The sequence below is a fragment of the Colobus angolensis genome, unplaced genomic scaffold, assembly GCF_000951035.1.
Source record: "Colobus angolensis palliatus isolate OR3802 unplaced genomic scaffold, Cang.pa_1.0 Scaffold31, whole genome shotgun sequence".
NCBI classification, from domain to species: Eukaryota; Metazoa; Chordata; class Mammalia; order Primates; family Cercopithecidae; genus Colobus; species Colobus angolensis.
In genome coordinates, this window is record NW_012116377.1 from 4,437,295 (window position 1) to 4,447,400 (window position 10,106).

General features: G+C 50.7%; 1 protein-coding gene across 1 annotated transcript in view; it reads right to left on the reverse strand.

The window, feature by feature from the left end:
• Nucleotides 1–10,106, reverse strand: part of EFCC1 (EF-hand and coiled-coil domain containing 1) — a 44,163-nt gene that overhangs the window by 30,932 nt on the left and 3,125 nt on the right. Inside the window, exon 3 of the mRNA XM_011950849.1 lies at nt 10,058–10,104. Within this exon, the coding sequence (XP_011806239.1) occupies nt 10,058–10,104 (47 nt within the window). The remainder of the gene's footprint in view (nt 1–10,057; nt 10,105–10,106) is intronic.

Below are 10,106 nucleotides of genomic sequence, written 5' to 3' on the forward strand. Positions count from 1 at the left end.
CTAGGAAAAATACAAGATAAAGGATAGAAAGAAAGAGATTCCAGGTATCATAACTTGAGCTCCCGGATCTAGCCATGCCTGAAGCTACATATACTTGAGATTTTTAGTTGATAAATAAGTGCCGTTCCTACTTTTCTTTTGGCATAAGGCAGTGAGAGTGGTTTTAGTCATTAGCAACTAAAAAATCCAATATAATATAGAACCCTCTTCATCCAAAGGAGGCACATTTTTATTTTTTGTCATTTTTTTTCTACACAAGACCACTTTGACCGTCTATATCCCAGGCTGTACCATCAAAACTATCTGGCGATCATGATGCCCACCCCCTTGTGTCCTCCAGAGCTCACCGGGCTTGGGTCTGCAGAACCATATATACTACCCCTCACTTAGGCCAGGCCATGTGAAAGTCCTGACACTGGCGCCTCCGGAGCTACAGGACAAGCCAGGCCTCCACCCAGGAACTGGCCTCTTCTTCCAACGTCTCCTTGTGGGTAAATAGCATATCCTTATGTGAGGAGAGATTTTCTCTTTGGATGAGACCACCTTAAATGAGGAAAACCATCCATGCACCAGGCCCTTTGACTTTCTGGAAAACCACTACACTACATAAAAAATGCCCAACGCGGCCGGGCGCAGTGGCTCAAGCCTGTAATCCCAACACTTTGGGAGGCCGAGACGGGCGGATCATGAGGTCAGGAGATCGAGACCATCCTGGCTAACACAGTGAAACTCCGTCTCTACTAAAAAATACAAAAAACTAGCTGGGCGAGGTGGCAGGCGCCTGTAGTCCCAGCTACTTGGGAGGCTGAGGCAGGAGAATGGCATAAACCCAGGAGGCGGAGCTTGCAGTGACCTGAGATCCGGCTACTGCACTCCAGCCTGGGCGACAGAGCGAGACTCCGTCTCAAAAAAAAAAAAAAAAAAACCCAACGCCTGGCTTGGAGGCCCAATGCCCACTCTTCCACCTTCTCTTTGCCTGGTGCTGAGCTGTAGCCTTTACATTACTTGAATTTTCACTTCTAAGGAGAAATTCATGAGGTAGACATTTGCTGTTTCTGTCTAACCTGCATCCTTTTCTGTCTCCTAGTAACAGCACCAACCTTCCTTTTGGGAGTTGTCCCACCTCTATGGCCGCCCAACTCTTGGCCCACTTCAGGGTTGAGTGTGTGCCCTGGTCCGGGCCAACAGGACTATCCTAGTAGCCTGGTCCTGGTCTCGGCCTAGAGGTGGCGCTGTGACCCAGGTTGGGCCAATCCATGTTCTTTCCTAGGACTTTATCTACAGGTGCTGGGAAGCAGAATATTGGGTCACAGAATTTGAAAAGTTATGAATCTGGGGTCCCTGCAGCCATGTTCCCAGCTATGTGGAGCAGGAGTGAGTAGAACCAGGCAGGGACAAGCAGAGATCCAGGTGGATGGAGAGTGCTGGAGGCACGGGGGTCGAAAGCCCATCCGAGGAGTGTGCAGCAAACGCAGGCACACCCCACAGGTGGGAATGCATCCCACAGGCCAGGGCCAGCTGACAATGACATTTAAGGAGGGCTTATTATGTGCCAGGCATCATTTTAAATGCTTTCTATTATCTCATTGGATTCTTACCCTGTGAGGTAGGTACTAAAATTAACCTGTTCTCCAGATGAGAAAACTGAGGTACAAGCAAGTTGAGTTGCAGTTTCCCCAGAAGCATCAAGACACCAAAGAAAATGTGCAACATACATAGGTTAGCAGATGAGGCAGGTCATGGCCAAGGGTGACTGGTCTGGCACTTCAGCCCACCCCATGTTCTTTGTGGCTGCCTCAGGCCTGAAAAGGCTGAAGCTTATTTCCAACCCACCTGTGGGAAGTAGCAGAAAGAGCCACAAACTCGTGGACTGAATCCAGCCTGGCTGTGCCCCTGATTTACTAGGTGAGCCTGGGCAGATTACCATCCCTCTCTAGGCACCTTCCTTCTCTGAAGGATGCATTTATTGCACATATTAGCTTGTGCAGTCAAGGCCCCTCTCTCTGGGAGGGGTGCAAAGCCTCAGGCTGGAGAGAGGGTATATCTCTGAGCTGTGAGACTAAAGTGTGGGCCCAGGCTCTGTCCTCCGAGAAGTGCAGCTAGGGGAATGCATTTGAATGAGGGCAGGTTTCTCTGGGGACACCACTGATTGGCCACCTCGACAGATAGCCACGGCTCCTCCTCCTCTGCCTCCTTGCTCTCCAAGGCCTGCCCCTTTGCGATCCTGCCCCGGACAGGCCTTGCTTTTCTGGATAGACAAGAATGAGTGTCCCCACTTTATTCTTTCTTTCTTTTTTTTTTTTTTTTTTTGAGATGGAGTCTTGCTGTGTCACCCAGGCTGGAGTACAGTGGCACAATCTTTGGCTCACTACAACCTCCACCTTCTGGGTTCAAGCAATTCTCCCACCTCAGCTTCCTGAGTAGCTGGGATTATAGGTGCGTGCCAGGAGGCCTGGCTAATTTTTGTATTTTTAGTAGAGATGGGGTTTCACCATGTTGGCCAGGCTAGTCTTGAACTCTTGACCTCAGATGATCCGCCCACTTCGGCCTCCCAAAGTGCTGGGATTACAGGTGTGAGCCACTGTGCCCAGCCCAGTAAGTTCCAATATTTATTAAGCCTTTCATTATTCTGGGTACTTTCAACACATCAGCACGTTGAATCTTCAAATACTCCATGAAGTGGGGATTATAATCATTGCTATTCTCATTTTACAGATGAGCTGAGGCTCACAGAGGTGAGAATGGCTTGCCGCAGGTCACATTCCCAGAGCTCTACCACCATGCCGCCTCCCCCGTCACACTGGACGTTTATGCCAAGACAGAATCCCATACCCACTTTACGGCCGAGGAAACTGAGACTCACAGAAGTGAAGGGAACAGCTCCAGCTCCTACCACACATGTGGAGGAGCCGGGAATCAAAGCCAGATTGGCTTGGCCTTCTGAGCCTGGGCCCCCACTCACTGAGCCCCCTGTGCATCCTGAGGGCCTGGGACATGCAGTGGGTGCCCGAGTGGGTCTGCCTCTTTGTGAGCCTGAGTATTGTTCCTGGAGGAGGAAAGGCCTCTTTTCTCACCAAGGCCACCCACACACCCACCTCCAAGGACGACGGAATCCGAGGCCTCCCAGCTCCAGATGGTGCCCCATGCCCCCTCTGCTCGCCCCCACCCATCCGCCTCCCTCCCGCCCCGGACCCGCTGACTTTGGCCCACCCAGGTCAGGCCGGGCAGCAGCAACAGGGCAGAAGAAAGGAGGCAGCCCTCAGATGGCCTCACCTTTGTGTCCCCTCCATGGTGGCAGCCAGTTGCCCTCCCTCCTCCCTCCCTCCCCCATCCCCTTTCTTCCATCCCAGCCTTTTCATCCTCCCCCGACAACAAAGCCAGAGGCCAGGCCGCCAGGCCTCTCCTCCTTCTTCCAGCTGAGCTGAGCTGGCTCTCTGCCTTTTCTGTCTTTTTGAGTGCCAGCCCCTGCCCGGTGGTGCTGGCCCTAGGCTGCCTGCCCTGCCCAGGTGTCCTGAAGGCCCTATCAGGGCCTTCAGAGCAGAGTCAGGGGCCAGACCAGGCAACTGGCTGAGACATGGGCGGTTTCAAAAGGACAAGATGTCACAAATCCACCAGAGACCTTCTACTGAGGACTCAAGGGGGACCCCTCAAGGCAGGACAAGGCCACTGGACCACTTAGGGGTCTCCTTGTGCTGAAGTCCTAAACGTTATGCCCTTTCTTTCACTTTTGAGGACAGCATCTACTCCCATGCCCGCTGGCCCATTCGTGTGTCCACACACACCTTACTATGTGCCAAGGCTGCACTGGGTGCTAGGCCACAGAAGTGCCAAGGCCCTTATGCTCCCTCTGGAGGGCTGCCAGCTATGGACAGAACCTGGGGATAACAATCTTCTTCTGTCCACCCTCCCCAGTGAGCCCTAAGATCACCTGGGCACAGGTTGGCGAGAGCATAGAGTCCCCCTGAAACCATCCCTAAAGCACCCAGCAGTCAGGAAAAGCTGACCTCCAGACAAGCCTGCTCCGTGTCTAACTGGGTTTCCTCCCAGGACCTTTAGAGTTCAGAATTTTGAGCTGCCACAGGTGGGCTATTCTACCCAGACAAGAAAAGGATTGGTCTGCAAGCTCCAGAGAGGGGCAAGGGGGTGCGTTCCTTGAATGTGTCTGGGATACAGTGTCCCTTGTTTCTCCTGGGAGGATCTCATTTCCAGAGTTCAATGGGCCTTGCTCTCACTCCAGTGGTGGGTATGTGACTAAGGTTTGGCCAGTCAGAGCATCAAATTGTCCTGGCCCCTGTGATGAATTCAGGATGAACATGTTTCCAAGTTGGCTGAATGAGGCCCATTTCCAGGACTTCAGTGGGATGGTTCAGATAACAGATGGTCTTTCTACTGGACTGAGCTTTGGGGATGTTAGCCTGGCACCCCAAGGGCTACTGGGGGAGAGAACTTGCCAGAGAGTAAAGCAGAGCTTCAGCATATCCTGGTAATACTATGTGAGTACCTGAATTCAGCCATGTCTGAAGCTGGACATGCCTACACTTTTCAGTTCTAAGAACTAACTTCTTTTTCACCTAGGTCAGTTTGCATTAGGCTTTCTGGCACTCACCTAGGAGACCTGGATGATAGAAAGGAAGAAAAGAAAGAGAAAACAGAGGAGAGAAGAAAGGTGGAAAGTGGTTTCGGTGGAGAGTGCCACTGAAACACCTTGGTTGGGCAGGGATTGAATGACATTTTATGAATGGTGATGTCAGATTTTCCATAGGAAGCTGTTTGCATTACTGCAACAGAATCCCCCCTCCAATAATCAGTAATGTCTACTATGCATAAAAATTTGTGTGGGGATGGACTAGTTTGTGGGATTTGAAGGATAAGGAGCTGAGTTTCTCACCTCAGACGAGGTCGTGTTTGAACAGAGACCAGCTGTGGGGAAGCAGGATCAGAGGCTGATGTGGCTGTGAGGAGACCAGAAGCCTCTTGGGAGGGCTGCATGCCTCAGCAGGTAGGGGCTGGGCCAGGGAGTGCCTGAGTCTTCCCCAGCTCTAGGAGGCCTGAAGATGCCTTTCGACACCTGGGGGGCTTCTATTTCACCTGCAACTCCTACAACTCTGAAAGCAGCAGCAGCTCCTTTGTGGCCCCTCAGCACATGGCACACCTGTGCCCTAACATGTCTACTGCCATTTCTGTGTCCCCAAGGATTCTGGCATGGGGATTGGTCTATAGAAGTTGCTTAGAAAATACTGTTGAATGAATTAAATAAATACCTCCTATTGCTTACGTATTTACTGTCCATCCTCTTAGGCTGCTGGTCAAGATGGTGGATTGAGGTGCTATGGGAAGCCCCTCTTCCATCTATGAATATGCTGAAATGCTGGATAAAATAGAACTATTTAAAAGAATATAGAGCCAAAGTCAAAATCAAGAAGAGGAGATCTCCAGCTTGTGTGGAAAGCAGGAGATAGAGCTGAAACGCCTATGGAGGGATTAGGGACAGGAGACCTTGCGTAGTGAGTTACAGAAGGAGACTCCCTGCATGAGGCCAGGGGCCAGCAAGGGCCGTCTTATCCATAAACAAAGATGAAAAGTATTCCACCTATTGGCCTTGGGGTTTTGTTCCCAGGTATGGGACTCAATCTCTCACTACCTGTGTAGCTAGGAAACTCCAAGCTAAGAATCACAATTAAAAACTGGTCTAGAATCAGGGCCTAGTGGAGGCAAATGGAGAACTGCTCTGAAGGGAACTCTACAACCGGTTCTATGTGTGACTCTCAAGGATCATGGCCCTGCCAAAGACGGGCTCACAGCCCAAATTGACAGTGCCTGCCAACAATGCCTCATGATGACAAAGACAGCAGGTGTAAAACATCTCAGGAAGCTCAGATATTACAGCAATCCAAAAGAGACTGTAAAATTAGTACGGTTGAATGCTACAGAGATAAAGGATTAGACAGAACCCACAACACAAGGACTGATAAGGATGAAAAAAAAAGTACAGGTCTGAAAAAGAACTCAATAGAAGCCCTAACATGAACAATAGAGTCATCGAGATCCCATTTTAGGAAAGTGGCAGAGTTTGACTCAAAGTTAGGAAACTCAGTGCAGTCTGAATTCAGCTGAGTTCAGGTATGTGACTTTAGTAAAACCACTCCCAACTCCAAGGGTCTATTTCCTCATTTGAAACATGTGATATAATACCAACCTTAGAGGGAAGATGAGAAGATCAGAGTGAGTCGGTATCTGTGAAAGTGCTTTGAACACTGGGAGATGCTGGAAAAGTGTTAGTTGGGTCATTTATTCTAACCAAATGGCTTCAAGCTGTCATTCTCAGGGGGAGTTCAGTCATTGCTCTGTTTTCCCCCAAAGACACATCTGCAGAGCACCTGGAGACATTCCAGAGTGATGTCACTTAAGAGGGTATAATGGGGCTCTGCTGTTTGGGGCATGGGGCCCTTTCCTCCCTGTAATTCCTCTAGACTGCAGCCCCCTAGGCCAACTGCAGAGGAGGGGGTTGATTCAGCGCAATAGTCAGGGACATCTGAGTTTCTGGCACTTGAAAAGCAAAAGCAGGCAGGGTGCGCTGGCTCACGCCTGTAATCCCAGCACTTTGTGGGGGCCGAGGTGGGGGAATCACAAGGTCAGCAGTTTGAGACCAGCCTGGCCAACATGGTGAAACCCTGCTTCTATTAAAAATACAAAAATTAGCCAGAGGCAAAAGAATGGCTTGAACCTGGGAGGCGGAGGTTGCAATGAGCCGAGATTGTGCCACTGCACTCCGGCCCGGGTGACAGGCGAGACTCCATCTCAAAAAAAGAAAGAAAGAAAGAAAGAAAAGCAAAAGCAGAGGTGAATTGTAGCCTACAGTCCCTCCCCAGCCAGTAAAATGTCTGGCCGATGTTTCCAGGGTAGGAGAATCCAGGGGGACTTGTGCATATTACCAAACCCAATTCGAGCTTGTGGCTTGGGGCCATCAGGCTGGGCTGTGAGTCCTGCCCTTGCCACTAAGTTGCTGTGCCACACTGGACAGCTGCTTCCTCCCTGGTCTTGGTTTTCTCGTCTGTGAAATGCTGACAATAACACTTTTCTTTTGGACTAGTTCAGAGGCCCCATGAGCTCACATGAAAAAGTGCCTGATACACAGCTGATGCTCAATAAATGCCCATGGCTATTCTGTCTCCTCTCCTTTCCCTTCTTCTCAGAGTGAGAGCTTTGGGGCAGGTCAGTCCACAAACCAGCAAACTCTGACCATAGAAAATGGGCAGAGGTGGTCAACCTCCTGGGCAAGGTAGGGTTGAAAGCATATTTCTAGAGGGGCAGAGAAATGAGTGACACAGTCATCTGCCTAATCACTGTGTGCCCTTCATATAGTGTCACTCGCTCTCTGGTCCTCAATCTCCTCATCACTAGGTGTTTCCTTCAAAGCCTCTGCGATAGCTGCTCCTCCTTCTTCCTTACTAACAGAATCCACTTTTGGCTGGGCGCAGTGGTTCATGCCTATAATCCCAGCACTTTGGGAGGCCAAGGCGGGTGGATCATCTGAGGTCAGGAGTTTGAGTCCAGCCTGGCCAACATGGTGAAACCCCGTCTCTACTAAAAATACAAAAATTACCCAGGCGTGGTTGCACATGTCTGTAATCCCAGCTATGAGGAGGCTGTGGCAGGAGAATCTTTTGAACCTGGGAGGCAGAGATTGCAGTGAGCCAAGATTGCGCCATTGCGAAAAAGCCTGGGTGACAGAGCAAGACTCTGTCTCAAAAAACAAACGAACAAAAAATAGAACCCCAGTTTTGTTTGAGACTGACTAACAGGACCAGCCCTTCCAGGTTTCTTCTTATGCCCAATCAGCAGATGCAAAGTCTGGAGGCACAGCAGCCATCATGTAACTGTGAATCAAAGCACACAGGCAGTGGGGGAAAAGTGCTTTGACTTTTCTGCTTTGTGGCTGTGTGGCCTTGGGTACGTTACTTAACTTCTCAGCGCCTCATTTCTCACAATGTGTAAACTGGGGATAAAATGCCTACCTTGAACAATCTTATGGGGACTAAATGGTGCATTGGCTATGAATCCACTTTTTCTATTGTAAAGGGCTATGCCAATGTTTGTAGTCACTTGTAGCATTCTGCTATAGAGGACTAGTTGTGACTTTAGACATAAACAAAGAAGAGCCCCTTTATTTCTCCTCTTGGATAAAGTTCCAAGGCTGGATGTGGGCCTCAAGCCAACCAGCCCTGCTCTTTAGCCATCAGCTATGCAAACAGGAAGTGGCTCTCCAAACACTGCACGCTGCAGGAGGCTGGCCCAGAGTCTGCCTCTTTGGAGGCCTCCCTCTAGCCCCATGCCTTCCCATCTCCCAGCTGTGAGCTTCTCAGATGTCCAGTAGGTTCAAGGCCATCCCTTCTGGCTGCCCCACCCCCAGTCTGGGCCAGACCACCTTCCTCTCAGGACCAGGATGGCAGGAGCCCCTCACTGGGCTCCACACTGTCTCCTGCTCTCCCTGTCTGCCCATCTCTTTGTCACACTGTAGCCAGGGTAACTTTTTATTGAAATGTAAATCTGCTTCTGTCACCTCCTTGCTTAAAACTTTCCTATGGTTTCATGTTCTTTCTCTTAAGGGAAAAAACTGAAGTCCTTGCTGCCACCTTCCAGGCCCTAAATGGGCCTACCTCCAGCTCTACCCCTCCAGCCACTCTGGCTTCCTTTTAGTTTTTGAATGGTGCTAAGGCCCCTTCTGCCCTAGGGCTTTGCCCGTACTGTTCCCATTTTCTAGAATGTTCTCTCCTCTCCTCTTTCCATCTGGCCCAGTAATATCCTACCCTCAAGTGTCACTTCTTTGGGGGCAGGCTGATGAGTGTCCCCCACATCCTGCCTGCTGCCACACATCTGTTCCTGTGAAGGTCTTATCTGCTCACAGGTGGCTGCTCAGGGCAGGGAATTCAGTCTGTCCTAGTCACATGGTCACATCCCTGATGCCTGGGATGGCCCCTGGCATAGAGAAAGTGCTCAGCAAATGTGTAGTCAGGCCAGCCAGCAGGCAGGGGTGCCTTGTGATTTGAAAGGGAGAGAGGCTCTGTCTACCAAGCATCTACCATGTGCCAGGCAGGACCCCATGGCCTTTTCACAGTCACTCCCGCAGGCAGGGACCCCAATCTGTGTTCTACCCAAGAGGAAGCAGGGTCTTCGAGGGGTGGTGACTTGCCCACACTCACACATCTGCCAAAAGTCCTGCCAAGATTTGAATCTGGGTCCCAAGTCCAGCTTCCTGCCCTGGTGGAGCTAGCACAGGCAGTCATTATACACCTGTTTCCTCATCTACAGAGTGGAAACACAGCAGTACCCACCTCACAGGGCAGCTGTGAGGCTTAAATGAGTTAAGCCACATAAAGTACTTAGCTCAAGGCCTGGCACACAGCAAGTGTTTAGTAACTGTAAGCTATTATCATTATGATCGAATCCAGGAACAAATAAGAATAAGCACATTCAACTGCAATCTATGATAAACAAATAGAGGGTGTTTGTGGGTGAACAGGAGGATGGATGGAGGGCTGGCTGGGTGGGTGGGTGGCGGGAAGGATGGATGATGGATGCATGGGTGGGTGGGGGATGGATGGATGATGGATGGGTGGGGGGATGGGTGGGTGGGTGAGTGGATGGATGGATGAATAGATGGATGATGGGTAGCTGGATAGATGGATGGATGGGTGGGTCGGTGAGTGGATGGGTGGATGGATGAATGGGTGAGTGGATGGATGGGTGAGTGGATGGATAGGTGGGTGGGGTGGGTGAGTGGATGGACAAATGGATGGATGGATGGATGGGTGAGTGGGGTGGGTGAGTGGATGGACAGATGGATGGATGAATGGATGGGTGGGCAGATGGATGCAGAGCAAGCAATGGAGTAGACTTATGACTTAAGAAATGGAGAACTGACAAAGGAATGAAAGAACACATGAATAAACGCATGGAGAAACTGGGGAGCGCGTGGGAGGGGGTTTGCACACCCGAAGTCTGGGAAAATGGGAGCCGAATTGGGGCACTTGGGCCCAGGGCCCGCGCCCCTGCTCACCTGTAGCGTTGCAGCTCCGCCTCCAGCCGCCGCACCCAGCGCTGCAAGC